Here is a 20,201-nt window from a genome sequence, read left to right on the forward strand (position 1 = left end):
AGACATTTCAGCTTTTCATTTTTAATTCATTTGTAAAGATAAAAAATAAAAAAAACATGATTCCACTTTGACATTATGGGGTATTGTGTGTAGGCCAGAGACACAAACAAAATGTGGAACAAGTCAAGGGATGTGATTACTTTCTGTATGATGTGTGTGTGTGTTTCAGATCCCCCTACGATCTGACTATGGCTACAAAGTCAGCCTGTTCTCTCACCTGCACCAGTACAGCCGCAAAGCCCCCCTCACCCAGCAACTCAGGTAACTTCCTACCTGCCCCCCTCACCCAGCAACTCAGGTAACTTCCTACCTGCCCCCCTCACCCAGCAACTCAGGTAACTTCCTACCTGCCCCTTCTAGTTGGCACGTTGTGGTTTTTGTCTCAACCATCTGAAGTTGAAGCTGAGCCAATCAGAGGACTTGGGCGTGGAGAACAAATCTCTAGCTCTCCGCTCTGGCTCGCCCCCTTGTAGTCATAGTACTGATTTCCACATAGACGACGCCTATTAATTAGAATAATCATTACCCCTAAATGTAACGTAGAAAGTGTCATTGAGACCACCTCCAAGTCATTTATGATCAGGAAATGGCAGTTACAGGCTCCAACTTCCTGAGGGGAAAGTTGACTGACCCCCCCCCCCAGACCTCCCTATTCCCAACGTTCGGCCTACATCAGCACCACCTAGTCAGAATACCCTAGGGTGAACTCTGGGGTGTATTCAATCCGCAAATCTGTTTCAAAACGTTTCTTAAACGGAAGCAAACTGAGCAAAACGGGGAGGGACTTACCTGAATTTGTCAAATAGAAATTTGTTTTAGTTGCAAAACGTTCCTGTGTGGATAATTTACTGATGATAGTTGCTTCTAACACTGATATATACATACATACATACATACATACATACATACATACATACATACATACATACATACATACATACATACATACATACATACACTGATAGCTTGTACCTTTTTTGACGGTATCTGTAATTGTTCTGTCCGTCAGCATTCCCTCTACTGTGATCCACCCCTCCATCGTGCGGTTGGGTCTGCAGTATTCCCAGGGCATCGTGGTGGGATCCAACGCTCGCTCTGTAGCCCTGCTCCACGCCTTCAAACAGGTACAGTACTACTGACCCCAGGCCTGCTCTTAGTTCTAATCCTCCTCGGCTGTATATCTGAAGTAGCCAAACGGGTCCAGTACTACTGACCCCAGGCCTGCTCTTAGTTCTAATCCTCCTCGGCTGTATATCTGAAGTAGCCAAACGGGTCCAGTACTACTGACCCCAGGCCTGCTCTTAGTTCTAATCCTCCTCGGCTGTATATCTGAAGTAGCCAAACGGGTACAGTACTACTGACCCCAGGCCTGCTCTTAGTTCTAATCCTCCTCGGCTGTATATCTGAAGTAGCCAAACAGGTCCAGTACTACTGACCCCAGGCCTGCTCTTAGTTCTAATCCTCCTCGGCTGTATATCTGAAGTAGCCAAACGGGTCCAGTACTACTGACCCCAGGCCTGCTCTTAGTTCTAATCCTCCTCGGCTGTATATCTGAAGTAGCCAAACGGGTCCAGTACTATTGACCCCAGGCCTGCTCTTAGTTCTAATCCTCCTCGGCTGTATAACATTTTAAATGGTCCACTGTTTTAACCATTTCGGTGGTGATCTCTGTCCCGTCCATACAGGTGATCAGGGACTATACTACTCCTCCTAATGAGGAGCTGGCCAGAGACCTGGTCAACAAGCTCAAGCCCTATATCAGGTACAGGATCTACAGCCCATTTCTCAAATCTTCTCCAGGGCTCCACATTAACGTTCTCTTGTCCAGGACAAGTTTTTTATTATAGGGTAGCCTAGTGGTTAGAGTGTAGAGGCGACAGGGTAGCCTAGTGGTTAGAGTGTAGAGGCGACAGGGTAGCCTAGTGGTTAGAGTGTAGAGGCGACAGGGTAGCCTAGTGGTTAGAGTGTAGAGGCGACAGGGTAGCCTAGTGGTTAGAGTGTAGAGGCGACAGGGTAGCCTAGTGGTTAGAGTGTAGAGGCGGCAGGGTAGCCTAGTGGTTAGAGTGTAGAGGCGGCAGGGTAGCCTAGTGGTTAGAGTGTAGAGGCGGCAGGGTAGCCTAGTGGTTAGAGTGTAGAGGCGGCAGGGTAGCCTAGTGGTTAGAGCGTAGAGGCGGCAGGGTAGCCTAGTGGTTAGAGCGTAGAGGCGACAGGGTAGCCTAGTGGTTAGAGCGTTGGACTAGTAACCCGAAAGGTTGCTAGATCGAATCCCTGAGCTGTCAGGGTAAAACATCTGTCGTTCTGCAACTGAACAAGTCAGTTAACCCACTGTTCCTAGGCCGTCATTGAAAATAAGAATTTGTTCTTTAACTGACTTGCCAAGTTTAAATAAAGGTAAAATATAATGCACATAAATAAGCCTATAGGTTAAATTATAGATGATGTGTATATTGTCTACAGCCTCATGTCCAACCGATGAGGGAGGAGCCACAAAAATGTAGCAAACTTTAACGAGACTTTTAATTAGATTAAATATTGGCAAAACACTAGTCATGTTTGACAAATATAATGAACATTAATGTCTAACATTATGTAGACGTACTTGAGGCACGGTGTGTTCAGATCAAATACACAAGAGCGGAGAATGAAAGACAGTGCCTGTTTGCTCACTGGACATCACCTACGTTGAGTCTGAGCAGAGGCGCTCAGCATTTTGGAAACTATTTCACCATCAATTTAACTGTTTTAAACATGGATGTTTTATGTCATTTTTTATGAAGCATGTCTTGCGTAGCCTAGCCCAAGTAGCCTAGCCCAAGTAGCCTAGCCCAAGTAGCCTAGCCCAAGTAGCCTAGCCCAAGTAGCCTAGCCCAAGTAGCCTAGCCCAAGTAGCCTAGCCCATGTAGCCTAGCCCATGTAGCCTAGCCAAAGTAGCCTAGCCTAAATACAACCACAAATGTTTTATTAACACTTAATATCCCATTGAAACCAGAAGTTCTCTAGTGTTCTTTTGCTTTTCAAACCAACATTTATTTTATTGTCCAGCAGCCAAAAGCACAATCCTGGTCATATTAGTAACCCATGCTAGTCTATTGATAATCCCGGTCATATTAGTAACCCGTGTGCTAGTCTATTGATAATCCCAGTCATATTAGTAACCCGTGCTAGTCTATTGATAATCCTGGTCATATTAGTAACCCCTGCTAGTCTATTGATAATCCCGGTCATATTAGTAACCCGTGCTAGTCTATTGATAATCCCAGTCATATTAGTAACCCGTGTGCTAGTCTATTGATAATCCCAGTCATATTAGTAACCCGTGCTAGTCTATTGATAATCCCGGTCATATTAGTAACCCGTGCTAGTCTATTGATAATCCCAGTCATATTAGTAACCCGTGCTAGTCTATTGATAATCCCAGTCATATTAGTAACCCGTGTGCTAGTCTATTGATAATCCCGGTCATATTAGTAACCCGTGCTAGTCTATTGATAATCCTAGTCATATTAGTAACCCGTGCTAGTCTATTGATAATCCCGGTCATATTAGTAACCCGTGCTAGTCTATTGATAATCCTAGTCATATTAGTAACCCGTGCTAGTCTATTGATAATCCCGGTCATATTAGTAACCCGTGTGCTAGTCTATTGATAATCCCAGTCATATTAGTAACCCGTGCTAGTCTATTGATAATCCTAGTCATATTAGTAACCCGTGCTAGTCTATTGATAATCCCGGTCATATTAGTAACCCGTGTGCTAGTCTATTGATAATCCCAGTCATATTAGTAACCCGTGCTAGTCTATTGATAATCCCAGTCATATTAGTAACCCCTGCTAGTCTATTGATAATCCCAGTCATATTAGTAACCCGTGTGCTAGTCTATTGATAATCCCAGTCATATTAGTAACCCGTGCTAGTCTATTGATAATCCCAGTCATATTAGTAACCCGTGTGCTAGTCTATTGATAATCCCAGTCATATTAGTAACCCGTGTTAGTCTATTGATAATCCCGGTCATATTAGTAACCCCTGCTAGTCTATTGATAATCCCAGTCATATTAGTAACCCGTGCTAGTCTATTGATAATCCTAGTCATATTAGTAACCCGTGTGCTAGTCTATTGATAATCCCAGTCATATTAGTAACCCGTGCTAGTCTATTGATAATCCCAGTCATATTAGTAACCCGTGTGCTAGTCTATTGATAATCCCGGTCATATTAGTAACCCGTGTGGTAGTCTATTGATAATCCTGGTCATATTAGTAACCCGTGTGCTAGTCTATTGATAATCCCAGTCATATTAGTAACCCGTGTGCTAGTCTATTGATAATCCTATTAGTAACCCGTGCTAGTCTATTGATAATCCTCTTTAGATCTCCCCTCTTAATATCAAACAGACATTTCAATCTAAACTGCTTGCGCGTTTTGAGAACGGTGTTTTCCCTCTAATTGCATTTTGGATCATTTGCGCGTAGCCTACAGTCATGTTAACCTTTTTTATTTTAAACTAAACGTTCTGATCTGTTGCATCAGCCTCGTTGCTTTTTGAAAACATGTTTTAATGTACAGTGGTTGTGTGAATTGTGGATCTGTCGTCCCAGAATTGTCCCAGTCGGTTTTGAACCGTAGACTTATTTTTCTATTGTCCCCGGGACACCGGGATGCCCTTAATCTCCATCCCTGGAGGGAATTATTTTATAAAAACATAAAAAGTATTTGGTTGTAATTGTAATATTGCAATATTTTATAGGCTACCAGGGGGGCAATCATCTTCCAGGAGAGCCTTAAAGGGGCAGTGTTTGTATTTTGAGACGGGCTTGACGATACAGAGACGCCATAAAACAGAGTGTAGCCTACATTTCTGTCTCACTCTCTGTGGTTTAAAAAAAAATTGTTGAGCATTTTGTTTTTGTGAAGTGGTTCCTTGCATCATACAATGATAGAAAACCGGTGTTACAGACTGCTTTTGTGGGGGGGGGGTTTCTTTTAGTGTATTATACTTTTGTTTTTGTTTTTGCAGTTTTCTCAATCAATGTCGCCCCCTGTCGGCGAGCATGGGCAACGCAATCAAATATATCAAGAAAGAAATCTCCAATATTCCTAGTCAGTTCAAAGAAGAGGAAGTGAGTTTTCAGAATACAGTTTCAATTCTTGTTTGTTAAAAAGGCCCGTTTCAGTTTCTTGGTCACATTTTAACTCATCATGTCCTTTTTTTTTTTTATGGTAACAACCATTTTCTCTCTCTTTCTCTTTTCTAGGCGAAGACCAAACTGCAGACGTGTATAGACCGTTACATAAAGGAAAACGTAGTTCTGGCTGCCAAGGCCATCTCTAAATACGCCATAGAGAAGATCAGTGACGGAGATGTCATTCTAGTCTATGGATGGTGAGATCTAACGTCTTCTAGTCTATAGTCTATGGATGGTGAGATCTAACGTCATTCTAGTCTATAGTCTATGGATGGTGAGATCTAACGTCTTCTAGTCTATGGATGGTGAGATCTAACTTCTTCTAGTCTATAGTCTATAGGTGGTCGCCACCCAGCCACTCTGCCACCCAGCCACTCTGCCACCCAGCCACTCTGCATGAAGCACAGAGAAGCTCTCCCTGTAACCATCCCTATTGCTTGAATTGATTCCAATCCTCTCCACTTTACAGTAGTGCCTCGGGTGTAGGGGTCCGGGGGTTGGTTTTACAATCCAGTAGTGATCGTCTATTGATCAAGCTGTTCTCCCCCTCTGTAGCAGATCTGAGACCAGGCTAGGTATCATTAAGGAAGGCATCAGTTATTGAGTTCTCATGTCTCTTCTCCCCCTCTGTAGCAGATCTGAGACCAGGCTAGGTATCATTAAGGAAGGCATCAGTTATTGAGTTCTCATGTCTCTTCTCCCCCTCTGTAGCTCGTCCCTGGTGAACCACATCCTGTGCGAGGCATATGATAAGAGCAGGAAGTTCCGTGTGATCGTTGTGGACAGCCGGCCTCGTCTGGAGGGAAGGGAGGCTCTGAGACGTCTCGTACAGCGAGGCATCAGCTGCACCTACGTCCTCATCTCTGCCCTCTCGTACATACTACCTGAGGTAACCTAGTCCTCATCTCTGCCCTCTCATACATACTACCTGAGGTAACCTAGTCCTCATCTCTGCCCTCTCATACATACTACCTGAGGTGACCTACGTCCTCATCTCTGCCCTCTCGTACATACTACCTGAGGTAACCTAGTCCTCATCTCTGCCCTCTCATACATACTACCTGAGGTAACCTAGTCCTCATCTCTGCCCTCTCGTACATACTACCTGAGGTAACCTAGTCCTCATCTCTGCCCTCTCGTACATACTACCTGAGGTAACCTAGTCCTCATCTCTGCCCTCTCGTACATACTACCTGAGGTAACCTAGTCCTCATCTCTGCCCTCTCGTACATACTACCTGAGGTGACCTAGGTCCTCATCTCTGCCCTCTCATACATACTACCTGAGGTGACCTAGGTCCTCATCTCTGCCCTCTCGTACATACTACCTGAGGTAACCTAGTCTTAATCTCTGCCCTCTCGTACATACTACCTGAGGTAACCTAGTCCTCATCTCTGCCCTCTCGTACATACTACCTGAGGTGACCTAGGTCCTCATCTCTGCCCTCTCGTACATACTACCTGAGGTAACCTAGTCCTCATCTCGGCCCTCTCATACATACTACCTGAGGTAACCTAGTCCTCATCTCTGCCCTCTCATACATACTACCTGAGGTGACCTAGTCCTCATCTCTGCCCTCTCATACATACTACCTGAGGTAACCTAGTCCTCATCTCTGCCCTCTCATACATACTACCTGAGGTAACCTAGGTCCTCATCTCTGCCCTCTCATACATACTACCTGAGGTGACCTAGGTCCTCATCTCTGCCCTCTCATACATACTACCTGAGGTGACCTAGTCCTCATCTCTGCCCTCTCATACATACTACCTGAGGTGACCTAGTCCTCATCTCTGCCCTCTCGTACATACTACCTGAGGTAACCTAGTCTTAATCTCTGCCCTCTCGTACATACTACCTGAGGTAACCTAGTCCTCATCTCTGCCCTCTCATACATACTACCTGAGGTAACCTAGTCCTCATCTCTGCCCTCTCGTACATACTACCTGAGGTAACCTAGGTCCTCATCTCTGCCCTCTCATACATACTACCTGAGGTGACCTAGGTCCTCATCTCTGCCCTCTCGTACATACTACCTGAGGTAACCTAGTCCTCATCTCTGCCCTCTCATACATACTACCTGAGGTAACCTAGTCCTCATCTCTGCCCTCTCGTACATACTACCTGAGGTGACCTAGGTCCTCATCTCTGCCCTCTCGTACATACTACCTGAGGTAACCTAGTCCTCATCTCTGCCCTCTCATACATACTACCTGAGGTAACCTAGTCCTCATCTCTGCCCTCTCGTACATACTACCTGAGGTAACCTAGTCCTCATCTCTGCCCTCTCGTACATACTACCTGAGGTGATCTAGTCCTCATCTCTGCCCTCTCGTACATACTACCTGAGGTGACCTAGTCCTCATCTCTGCCCTCTCATACATACTACCTGAGGTAACCTAGTCCTCATCTCTGCCCTCTCGTACATACTACCTGAGGTAACCTAGTCCTCATCTCTGCCCTCTCGTACATACTACCTGAGGTGACCTAGGTCCTCATCTCTGCCCTCTCGTACATACTACCTGAGGTAACCTAGTCCTCATCTCTGCCCTCTCGTACATACTACCTGAGGTGACCTAGGTCCTCATCTCTGCCCTCTCGTACATACTACCTGAGGTAACCTAGTCCTCATCTCGGCCCTCTCATACATACTACCTGAGGTGACCTAGGTCCTCATCTCTGCCCTCTCGTACATACTACCTGAGGTGATCTAGTCCTCATCTCTGCCCTCTCGTACATACTACCTGAGGTGACCTAGGTCCTCATCTCTGCCCTCTCATACATACTACCTGAGGTGACCTACGTCCTCATCTCTGCCCTCTCGTACATACTACCTGAGGTAACCTAGTCCTCATCTCTGCCCTCTCATACATACTACCTGAGGTGACCTAGGTCCTCATCTCTGCCCTCTCGTACATACTACCTGAGGTGACCTAGGTCCTCATCTCTGCCGTCTCGTACATACTACCTGAGGTGACCTAGGTCCTCATCTCTGCCCTCTCGTACATACTACCTGAGGTAACCTAGTCCTCATCTCTGCCCTCTCATACATACTACCTGAGGTAACCTAGTCCTCATCTCGGCCCTCTCATACATACTACCTGAGGTAACCTAGTCCTCATCTCTGCCCTCTCGTACATACTACCTGAGGTGACCTAGGTCCTCATCTCTGCCCTCTCGTACATACTACCTGAGGTGACCTAGGTCCTCATCTCTGCCGTCTCGTACATACTACCTGAGGTGACCTAGGTCCTCATCTCTGCCCTCTCGTACATACTACCTGAGGTGACCTAGGTCCTCATCTCTGCCCTCTCGTACATACTACCTGAGGTGACCTAGGTCCTCATCTCTGCCCTCTCATACATACTACCTGAGGTGACTTAGGTCCTCATCTCTGCCCTCTCGTACATACTACCTGAGGTGACCTAGGTCCTCATCTCTGCCCTCTCATACATACTACCTGAGGTAACCTAGTCCTCATCTCTGCCCTCTCGTACATACTACCTGAGGTAACCTAGTCCTCATCTCTGCCCTCTCGTACATACTACCTGAGGTGACTTAGGTCCTCATCTCTGCCCTCTCGTACATACTACCTGAGGTAACCTAGTCCTCATCTCTGCCCTCTCGTACATACTACCTGAGGTAACCTAGTCCTCATCTCTGCCCTCTCGTACATACTACCTGAGGTAACCTAGTCCTCATCTCTGCCCTCTCGTACATACTACCTGAGGTAACCTAGTCCTCATCTCTGCCCTCTCGTACATACTACCTGAGGTAACCTAGTCCTCATCTCTGCCCTCTCGTACATACTACCTGAGGTAACCTAGTCCTCATCTCTGCCCTCTCGTACATACTACCTGAGGTAACCTAGTCCTCATCTCTGCCCTCTCATACATACTACCTGAGGTAACCTAGTCCTCATCTCTGCCCTCTCATACATACTACCTGAGGTGACCTACGTCCTCATCTCTGCCCTCTTGTACATACTACCTGAGGTGACCTACGTCCTCATCTCTGCCCTCTCGTACATACTACCTGAGGTAACCTAGTCCTCATCTCTGCCCTCTCGTACATACTACCTGAGGTAACCTAGTCCTCATCTCTGCCCTCTCGTACATACTACCTGAGGTAACCTAGTCCTCATCTCTGCCCTCTCGTACATACTACCTGAGGTGACCTAGTCCTCATCTCTGCCCTCTCATACATACTACCTGAGGTAACCTAGTCCTCATCTCTGCCCTCTCATACATACTACCTGAGGTAACCTAGGTCCTCATCTCTGCCCTCTCATACATACTACCTGAGGTAACCTAGTCCTCATCTCTGCCCTCTCGTACATACTACCTGAGGTGACCTAGGTCCTCATCTCTGCCCTCTCATACATACTACCTGAGGTGACCTAGTCCTCATCTCTGCCCTCTCATACATACTACCTGAGGTGACCTAGTCCTCATCTCTGCCCTCTCGTACATACTACCTGAGGTAACCTAGTCTTAATCTCTGCCCTCTCGTACATACTACCTGAGGTAACCTAGTCCTCATCTCTGCCCTCTCATACATACTACCTGAGGTAACCTAGTCCTCATCTCTGCCCTCTCGTACATACTACCTGAGGTAACCTAGGTCCTCATCTCTGCCCTCTCATACATACTACCTGAGGTGACCTAGGTCCTCATCTCTGCCCTCTCGTACATACTACCTGAGGTAACCTAGTCCTCATCTCTGCCCTCTCATACATACTACCTGAGGTAACCTAGTCCTCATCTCTGCCCTCTCGTACATACTACCTGAGGTGACCTAGGTCCTCATCTCTGCCCTCTCGTACATACTACCTGAGGTAACCTAGTCCTCATCTCTGCCCTCTCATACATACTACCTGAGGTAACCTAGTCCTCATCTCTGCCCTCTCGTACATACTACCTGAGGTAACCTAGTCCTCATCTCTGCCCTCTCGTACATACTACCTGAGGTGATCTAGTCCTCATCTCTGCCCTCTCGTACATACTACCTGAGGTGACCTAGTCCTCATCTCTGCCCTCTCATACATACTACCTGAGGTAACCTAGTCCTCATCTCTGCCCTCTCGTACATACTACCTGAGGTAACCTAGTCCTCATCTCTGCCCTCTCGTACATACTACCTGAGGTGACCTAGGTCCTCATCTCTGCCCTCTCGTACATACTACCTGAGGTAACCTAGTCCTCATCTCTGCCCTCTCGTACATACTACCTGAGGTGACCTAGGTCCTCATCTCTGCCCTCTCGTACATACTACCTGAGGTAACCTAGTCCTCATCTCGGCCCTCTCATACATACTACCTGAGGTGACCTAGGTCCTCATCTCTGCCCTCTCGTACATACTACCTGAGGTGATCTAGTCCTCATCTCTGCCCTCTCGTACATACTACCTGAGGTGACCTAGGTCCTCATCTCTGCCCTCTCATACATACTACCTGAGGTGACCTACGTCCTCATCTCTGCCCTCTCGTACATACTACCTGAGGTAACCTAGTCCTCATCTCTGCCCTCTCATACATACTACCTGAGGTGACCTAGGTCCTCATCTCTGCCCTCTCGTACATACTACCTGAGGTGACCTAGGTCCTCATCTCTGCCGTCTCGTACATACTACCTGAGGTGACCTAGGTCCTCATCTCTGCCCTCTCGTACATACTACCTGAGGTAACCTAGTCCTCATCTCTGCCCTCTCATACATACTACCTGAGGTAACCTAGTCCTCATCTCGGCCCTCTCATACATACTACCTGAGGTAACCTAGTCCTCATCTCTGCCCTCTCGTACATACTACCTGAGGTGACCTAGGTCCTCATCTCTGCCCTCTCGTACATACTACCTGAGGTGACCTAGGTCCTCATCTCTGCCGTCTCGTACATACTACCTGAGGTGACCTAGGTCCTCATCTCTGCCCTCTCGTACATACTACCTGAGGTGACCTAGGTCCTCATCTCTGCCCTCTCGTACATACTACCTGAGGTGACCTAGGTCCTCATCTCTGCCCTCTCATACATACTACCTGAGGTGACTTAGGTCCTCATCTCTGCCCTCTCGTACATACTACCTGAGGTGACCTAGGTCCTCATCTCTGCCCTCTCATACATACTACCTGAGGTAACCTAGTCCTCATCTCTGCCCTCTCGTACATACTACCTGAGGTAACCTAGTCCTCATCTCTGCCCTCTCGTACATACTACCTGAGGTGACTTAGGTCCTCATCTCTGCCCTCTCGTACATACTACCTGAGGTAACCTAGTCCTCATCTCTGCCCTCTCGTACATACTACCTGAGGTAACCTAGTCCTCATCTCTGCCCTCTCGTACATACTACCTGAGGTAACCTAGTCCTCATCTCTGCCCTCTCGTACATACTACCTGAGGTAACCTAGTCCTCATCTCTGCCCTCTCATACATACTACCTGAGGTAACCTAGTCCTCATCTCTGCCCTCTCGTACATACTACCTGAGGTAACCTAGTCCTCATCTCTGCCCTCTCGTACATACTACCTGAGGTAACCTAGTCCTCATCTCTGCCCTCTCATACATACTACCTGAGGTAACCTAGTCCTCATCTCTGCCCTCTCATACATACTACCTGAGGTGACCTACGTCCTCATCTCTGCCCTCTTGTACATACTACCTGAGGTGACCTACGTCCTCATCTCTGCCCTCTCGTACATACTACCTGAGGTAACCTAGTCCTCATCTCTGCCCTCTCGTACATACTACCTGAGGTAACCTAGTCCTCATCTCTGCCCTCTCGTACATACTACCTGAGGTAACCTAGTCCTCATCTCTGCCCTCTCGTACATACTACCTGAGGTAACCTAGTCCTCATCTCGGCCCTCTCGTACATACTACCTGAGGTGATCTAGTCCTCATCTCTGCCCTCTCGTACATACTACCTGAGGTGATCTAGTCCTCATCTCTGCCCTCTCGTACATACTACCTGAGGTGATCTAGTCCTCATCTCTGCCCTCTCGTACATACTACCTGAGGTGATCTAGTCCTCATCTCTGCCCTCTCGTACATACTACCTGAGGTAACCTAGGTCCTCATCTCTGCCCTCTCGTACATACTACCTGAGGTGACTTAGGTCCTCATCTCTGCCCTCTCGTACATACTACCTGAGGTGACTTAGGTCCTCATCTCTGCCCTCTCGTACATACTACCTGAGGTAACCTAGTCCTCATCTCTGCCCTCTCATACATACTACCTGAGGTAACCTAGTCCTCATCTCTGCCCTCTCGTACATACTACCTGAGGTAACCTAGTCCTCATCTCTGCCCTCTCGTACATACTACCTGAGGTAACCTAGTCCTCATCTCTGCCCTCTCGTACATACTACCTGAGGTAACCTAGTCCTCATCTCTGCCCTCTCGTACATACTACCTGAGGTAACCTAGTCCTCATCTCTGCCCTCTCGTACATACTACCTGAGGTAACCTAGTCCTCATCTCTGCCCTCTCGTACATACTACCTGATGTGACCTACGTCCTCATCTCTGCCCTCTCGTACATACTACCTGAGGTAACCTAGTCCTCATCTCTGCCCTCTCATACATACTACCTGAGGTAACCTAGTCCTCATCTCTGCCCTCTCGTACATACTACCTGAGGTAACCTAGTCCTCATCTCTGCCCTCTCGTACATACTACCTGAGGTGACTTAGGTCCTCATCTCTGCCCTCTCGTACATACTACCTGAGGTGACCTAGGTCCTCATCTCTGCCCTCTCATACATACTACCTGAGGTGATCTAGTCCTCATCTCTGCCCTCTCGTACATACTACCTGAGGTGACTTAGGTCCTCATCTCTGCCCTCTCATACATACTACCTGAGGTGACCTAGGTCCTCATCTCTGCCCTCTCGTACATACTACCTGAGGTGACCTAGGTCCTCATCTCTGCCCTCTCGTACATACTACCTGAGGTGATCTAGTCCTCATCTCTGCCCTCTCGTACATACTACCTGAGGTGATCTAGTCCTCATCTCTGCCCTCTCGTACATACTACCTGAGGTGATCTAGTCCTCATCTCTGCCCTCTCGTACATACTACCTGAGGTGATCTAGTCCTCATCTCTGCCCTCTCGTACATACTACCTGAGGTGATCTAGTCCTCATCTCTGCCCTCTCATACATACTACCTGAGGTAACCTAGGTCCTCATCTCTGCCCTCTCGTACATACTACCTGAGGTGACTTAGGTCCTCATCTCTGCCCTCTCATACATACTACCTGAGGTGACTTAGGTCCTCATCTCTGCCCTCTCGTACATACTACCTGAGGTAACCTAGTCCTCATCTCTGCCCTCTCATACATACTACCTGAGGTAACCTAGTCCTCATCTCTGCCCTCTCGTACATACTACCTGAGGTAACCTAGTCCTCATCTCTGCCCTCTCGTACATACTACCTGAGGTAACCTAGTCCTCATCTCTGCCCTCTCGTACATACTACCTGAGGTAACCTAGTCCTCATCTCTGCCCTCTCGTACATACTACCTGAGGTAACCTAGTCCTCATCTCTGCCCTCTCGTACATACTACCTGAGGTAACCTAGTCCTCATCTCTGCCCTCTCGTACATACTACCTGAGGTGATCTAGTCCTCATCTCTGCCCTCTCGTACATACTACCTGAGGTGACCTAGGTCCTCATCTCTGCCCTCTCGTACATACTACCTGAGGTGACCTAGTCCTCATCTCTGCCCTCTCATACATACTACCTGAGGTGACCTAGTCCTCATCTCTGCCCTCTCATACATACTACCTGAGGTGACCTACGTCCTCATCTCTGCCCTCTCGTACATACTACCTGAGGTGACCTACGTCCTCATCTCTGCCCTCTCGTACATACTACCTGAGGTGACCTACGTCCTCATCTCTGCCCTCTCGTACATACTACCTGAGGTAACCTAGGTCCTCATCTCTGCCCTCTCATACATACTACCTGAGGTGACCTAGGTCCTCATCTCTGCCCTCTCGTACATACTACCTGAGGTAACCTAGTCCTCATCTCTGCCCTCTCGTACATACTACCTGAGGTAACCTAGTCCTCATCTCTGCCCTCTCGTACATACTACCTGAGGTGACCTAGGTCCTCATCTCTGCCCTCTCGTACATACTACCTGAGGTGACCTAGGTCCTCATCTCTGCCCTCTCGTACATACTACCTGAGGTGACCTAGGTCCTCATCTCGGCCCTCTCATACATACTACCTGAGGTGACCTAGGTCCTCATCTCTGCCCTCTCGTACATACTACCTGAGGTGACCTAGGTCCTCATCTCTGCCCTCTCGTACATACTACCTGAGGTGACCTAGGTCCTCATCTCTGCCCTCTCGTACATACTACCTGAGGTGACCTAGGTCCTCATCTCTGCCCTCTCGTACATACTACCTGAGGTGACCTAGGTCCTCATCTCGGCCCTCTCGTACCTACTACCTGAGGTGACCTAGGTCCTCATCTCGGCCCTCTCGTACATACTACCTGAGGTGACCTAGGTCCTCATCTCGGCCCTCTCGTACATACTACCTGAGGTGACCTAGGTCCTCATCTCTGCCCTCTCGTACATACTACCTGAGGTGACCTAGGTCCTCATCTCTGCCCTCTCGTACATACTACCTGAGGTGACCTAGGTCCTCATCTCTGCCCTCTCGTACATACTACCTGAGGTGACCTAGGTCCTCATCTCTGCCCTCTCGTACATACTACCTGAGGTGACCTAGGTCCTCATCTCTGCCCTCTCGTACATACTACCTGAGGTGACCTAGGTCCTCATCTCTGCGCTCTCGTACATACTACCTGAGGTGACCTAGGTCCTCATCTCTGCCCTCTCGTACATACTACCTGAGGTGACCTAGGTCCTCATCTCTGCCCTCTCATACATACTACCTGAGGTGACCTAGTCCTCATCTCTGCCCTCTCATACATACTACCTGAGGTAACCTAGTCCTCATCTCTGCCCTCTCGTACATACTACCTGAGGTGACCTAGGTCCTCATCTCTGCCCTCTCGTACATACTACCTGAGGTGACCTAGGTCCTCATCTCTGCCCTCTCGTACATACTACCTGAGGTGACCTAGGTCCTCATCTCTGCCCTCTCGTACATACTACCTGAGGTGACCTAGGTCCTCATCTCGGCCCTCTCGTACCTACTACCTGAGGTGACCTAGGTCCTCATCTCGGCCCTCTCGTACATACTACCTGAGGTGACCTAGGTCCTCATCTCGGCCCTCTCGTACATACTACCTGAGGTGACCTAGGTCCTCATCTCTGCCCTCTCGTACATACTACCTGAGGTGACCTAGGTCCTCATCTCTGCCCTCTCGTACATACTACCTGAGGTGACCTAGGTCCTCATCTCTGCCCTCTCGTACATACTACCTGAGGTGACCTAGGTCCTCATCTCTGCCCTCTCGTACATACTACCTGAGGTGACCTAGGTCCTCATCTCTGCCCTCTCGTACATACTACCTGAGGTGACCTAGGTCCTCATCTCTGCCCTCTCGTACATACTACCTGAGGTGACCTAGGTCCTCATCTCTGCCCTCTCATACATACTACCTGAGGTGACCTAGTCCTCATCTCTGCCCTCTCGTACATACTACTACCTGAGGTGACCTAGGTCCTCATCTCTGCCCTCTCGTACATACTACCTGAGGTGACCTAGGTCCTCATCTCTGCCCTCTCGTACATACTACCTGAGGTAACCTAGTCTTAATCTCTGCCCTCTCATACATACTACCTGAGGTAACCTAGGTCCTCATCTCTGCCCTCTCATACATACTACCTGAGGTGACCTAGGTCCTCATCTCTGCCCTCTCGTACATACTACCTGAGGTGACCTAGGTCCTCATCTCTGCCCTCTCGTACATACTACCTGAGGTGACCTAGGTCCTCATCTCTGCCCTCTCGTACATACTACCTGAGGTGACCTAGGTCCTCATCTCTGCCCTCTCGTACATACTACCTGAGGTGACCTAGGTCCTCATCTCTGCCCTCTCGTACATACTACCTGAGGTGACCTAGGTCCTCATCTCTGCCCTCTCGTACATACTACCTGAGGTGACCTAGGTCCTCATCTCTGCCCTCTCGTACATACTACCTGAGGTGACCTAGGTCCTCATCTCGGCCCTCTCGTACCTACTACCTGAGGTGACCTAGGTCCTCATCTCGGCCCTCTCGTACATACTACCTGAGGTGACCTAGGTCCTCATCTCGGCCCTCTCGTACATACTACCTGAGGTGACCTAGGTCCTCATCTCTGCCCTCTCGTACATACTACCTGAGGTGACCTAGGTCCTCATCTCTGCCCTCTCGTACATACTACCTGAGGTGACCTAGGTCCTCATCTCTGCCCTCTCGTACATACTACCTGAGGTGACCTAGGTCCTCATCTCTGCCCTCTCGTACATACTACCTGAGGTGACCTAGGTCCTCATCTCTGCCCTCTCGTACATACTACCTGAGGTGACCTAGGTCCTCATCTCTGCCCTCTCGTACATACTACCTGAGGTGACCTAGGTCCTCATCTCTGCCCTCTCGTACATACTACCTGAGGTGACCTAGGTCCTCATCTCTGCCCTCTCGTACATACTACCTGAGGTGACCTAGGTCCTCATCTCTGCCCTCTCGTACATACTACCTGAGGTGACCTAGGTCCTCATCTCTGCCCTCTCGTACATACTACCTGAGGTGACCTAGGTCCTCATCTCTGCCCTCTCGTACATACTACCTGAGGTGACCTAGGTCCTCATCTCTGCCCTCTCGTACATACTACCTGAGGTGACCTAGGTCCTCATCTCTGCCCTCTCGTACATACTACCTGAGGTGACCTAGGTCCTCATCTCTGCCCTCTCATACATACTACCTGAGGTGACCTAGTCCTCATCTCTGCCCTCTCATACATACTACCTGAGGTAACCTAGTCCTCATCTCTGCCCTCTCGTACATACTACCTGAGGTGACCTAGGTCCTCATCTCTGCCCTCTCGTACATACTACCTGAGGTGACCTAGGTCCTCATCTCTGCCCTCTCGTACATACTACCTGAGGTGACCTAGGTCCTCATCTCTGCCCTCTCGTACATACTACCTGAGGTGACCTAGGTCCTCATCTCGGCCCTCTCGTACCTACTACCTGAGGTGACCTAGGTCCTCATCTCGGCCCTCTCGTACATACTACCTGAGGTGACCTAGGTCCTCATCTCGGCCCTCTCGTACATACTACCTGAGGTGACCTAGGTCCTCATCTCTGCCCTCTCGTACATACTACCTGAGGTGACCTAGGTCCTCATCTCTGCCCTCTCGTACATACTACCTGAGGTGACCTAGGTCCTCATCTCTGCCCTCTCGTACATACTACCTGAGGTGACCTAGGTCCTCATCTCTGCCCTCTCGTACATACTACCTGAGGTGACCTAGGTCCTCATCTCTGCCCTCTCGTACATACTACCTGAGGTGACCTAGGTCCTCATCTCTGCCCTCTCGTACATACTACCTGAGGTGACCTAGGTCCTCATCTCTGCCCTCTCATACATACTACCTGAGGTGACCTAGTCCTCATCTCTGCCCTCTCGTACATACTACCTGAGGTGACCTAGGTCCTCATCTCTGCCCTCTCGTACATACTACCTGAGGTGACCTAGGTCCTCATCTCTGCCCTCTCGTACATACTACCTGAGGTAACCTAGTCTTAATCTCTGCCCTCTCATACATACTACCTGAGGTAACCTAGGTCCTCATCTCTGCCCTCTCATACATACTACCTGAGGTGACCTAGGTCCTCATCTCTGCCCTCTCGTACATACTACCTGAGGTGACCTAGGTCCTCATCTCTGCCCTCTCGTACATACTACCTGAGGTGACCTAGGTCCTCATCTCTGCCCTCTCGTACATACTACCTGAGGTGACCTAGGTCCTCATCTCTGCCCTCTCGTACATACTACCTGAGGTGACCTAGGTCCTCATCTCTGCCCTCTCGTACATACTACCTGAGGTGACCTAGGTCCTCATCTCTGCCCTCTCGTACATACTACCTGAGGTGACCTAGGTCCTCATCTCGGCCCTCTCGTACCTACTACCTGAGGTGACCTAGGTCCTCATCTCGGCCCTCTCGTACATACTACCTGAGGTGACCTAGGTCCTCATCTCGGCCCTCTCGTACATACTACCTGAGGTGACCTAGGTCCTCATCTCTGCCCTCTCGTACATACTACCTGAGGTGACCTAGGTCCTCATCTCTGCCCTCTCGTACATACTACCTGAGGTGACCTAGGTCCTCATCTCTGCCCTCTCGTACATACTACCTGAGGTGACCTAGGTCCTCATCTCTGCCCTCTCGTACATACTACCTGAGGTGACCTAGGTCCTCATCTCTGCCCTCTCGTACATACTACCTGAGGTGACCTAGGTCCTCATCTCTGCCCTCTCATACATACTACCTGAGGTGACCTAGGTCCTCATCTCTGCCCTTAGACATGAGTTGATTTAATCAGAAATGTTGTTGTAGAAAATCCAAACAGTGATTTATTTTTCTTCCAATGCTTCTCAGTTTAACCCTCTTTCTTCCCCGTCCTTTTTTTGTTTAACAAATCTCCAATATATTTAACATCTACGTGTAATCATTAAACTCCCCCTTCTCCCAGGTATCTAAGGTGTTCCTGGGTGCCCATGCTCTGCTGGCTAATGGCTACGTGATGTCTCGTGTGGGCACATCTCAGATAGCTCTGGTGGCTAGGACCTTCAACGTGCCGGTTCTGGTCTGCTGTGAGACATACAAGTTCTGCGAGAGGGTGCAGACTGACTCCTTCGTCTCAAACGAGCTCGGTACTGTGGGAGTTATTTGGCCTCGTTGACTTTACTATGACATATAAAGAGCTTACAGTATGGGGTTATCCTTCTAGAGATAATGAAGTAATCTAGTTGATGTAAAGCAAGTCATTTCCATCCTGCCCTCTAGTCAACACAGATAAGGATGTGCAAATGTGATTTTTACTTCGATAGACAAACTTATCCACACTTTAAATTCTATTCTATTCCTAAACTGACTAGACTTGAACAGCATCGACACAAACTTTAGTAAGCATTAGCCGTAAGAATTTCACTAACCCCTCGCCTTTGACTAATCACTTTCTTTCCTCAGATGACCCCGATGACCTGATGGTGACCCGGAAGGGGAAGACCCAGCTGGAGAACTGGCATGATGTCAGCTCCCTGGGGCTGTTGAATCTGGTCTACGACGTAACGCCGCCAGATTTTGTTGACCTGGTCATCACAGACCTGGGCATGATCCCCTGTACCTCCGTTCCTGTTGTACTCCGGGTCAAAAACTTGGAACAGTAGAGGGGGGGGGGGTAGGGGATGACGTGGGGGGGTATGATGTAGACTTGATCTGACTGTGTTCTAGAAGAAGTGCTTGTCTGGCAAGTTATAGGCCGTCTCAAATGGCCCCCTATTCCCTATATAGTACACTACTTTTGACCAGGGCCCATACGTCTCTGGTCATCTGGTCAAAAGTAGTGTTTTATATAGTGCATTACAAAATGCCAACCTATGTTCCAATGTCCCGTCTAGCATCCGTCTTACAATGCGCAGACCGACCTGATAAATAGCTTCATTCTTAGTGGCGTGCCAGTGTGTGTATGTTGGAACGGGACTTTAGATACAAAAGTCTGTCCCCGCCTCAGTCTTCCTACATGCTAGGCTACACGCCCACTGGCCCAAGTCGGACGACAGAAGTGCCAGACCGCGAGTCTACACTGCGCACACATTCACACTTGTGCTTTTGGCATTTAAATAAATGTACATCTGAAATGGCTTTTTAAACAAGAGTTCCTGTGTGTTCTTTTGGTAAGGCCTGGAGCTGGTAAGGGGCCAGAGTGTGGGGAAGTAGGCCTGAAGCTGGTAAGGGGCCTGAAGCTGGTAAGGGGACAGAGTGTGGGGAAGTGGGCCTGAAGCTGGTAAGGGGCCAGAGTGTGGGGAAGTGTGCCTGAAGCTGGTAAG

At 48.8% G+C, this 20,201-nt stretch overlaps 1 protein-coding gene and 2 long non-coding RNA genes across 5 annotated transcripts; 2 read left to right on the forward strand and 1 right to left on the reverse strand.

The window, feature by feature from the left end:
- The first annotated feature begins 111 nt into the window (after nt 1-111).
- Nucleotides 112-20,027, forward strand: LOC118373549 (translation initiation factor eIF-2B subunit delta-like). The gene is made up of 9 exons (XM_052468982.1): nt 112-132; nt 170-261; nt 1,010-1,124; nt 1,686-1,762; nt 5,020-5,122; nt 5,258-5,385; nt 5,900-6,077; nt 18,845-19,025; nt 19,342-20,027. The coding sequence occupies exons 1-9, from the start codon at nt 112-114 to the stop codon at nt 19,539-19,541; spliced, it is 1,095 nt and encodes a 364-aa protein (XP_052324942.1). The 3' UTR covers nt 19,542-20,027.
- Nucleotides 6,506-18,675, reverse strand: LOC127909546 (uncharacterized). 3 transcript variants are annotated; one of them, XR_008071794.1, is made up of 10 exons: nt 18,326-18,675; nt 17,080-17,292; nt 14,013-14,112; nt 10,909-11,041; nt 10,329-10,506; nt 7,978-8,066; nt 7,456-7,932; nt 7,269-7,322; nt 6,649-6,692; nt 6,506-6,559 (listed from the first exon to the last, which is right to left on the reverse strand). It is a non-coding gene; the product is annotated as an uncharacterized LOC127909546 (long non-coding RNA). The 3 variants fall into 3 exon arrangements; XR_008071795.1 differs by lacking the exons at nt 7,269-7,322; nt 7,456-7,932; nt 7,978-8,066; ... (3 more) ...; nt 17,080-17,292; nt 18,326-18,675 and adding exons at nt 7,003-7,046; nt 8,246-8,333; nt 9,843-10,074; nt 14,336-14,424 and having other exon boundaries at nt 6,539-6,692; XR_008071796.1 differs by lacking the exons at nt 7,269-7,322; nt 7,456-7,932; nt 7,978-8,066; ... (2 more) ...; nt 17,080-17,292; nt 18,326-18,675 and adding exons at nt 7,003-7,046; nt 8,246-8,333; nt 14,336-14,424 and having other exon boundaries at nt 6,539-6,692; nt 10,820-10,918.
- On the forward strand, nt 9,458-13,907 carry LOC127909547 (uncharacterized). The gene is made up of 3 exons (XR_008071797.1): nt 9,458-9,546; nt 10,167-10,209; nt 13,849-13,907. It is a non-coding gene; the product is annotated as an uncharacterized LOC127909547 (long non-coding RNA).
- Nucleotides 20,028-20,201: the final 174 nt, after the last annotated feature.

This window comes from Oncorhynchus keta, chromosome 19, assembly GCF_023373465.1.
Source record: "Oncorhynchus keta strain PuntledgeMale-10-30-2019 chromosome 19, Oket_V2, whole genome shotgun sequence".
In the NCBI taxonomy this organism is placed as follows: Eukaryota; Metazoa; Chordata; class Actinopteri; order Salmoniformes; family Salmonidae; genus Oncorhynchus; species Oncorhynchus keta.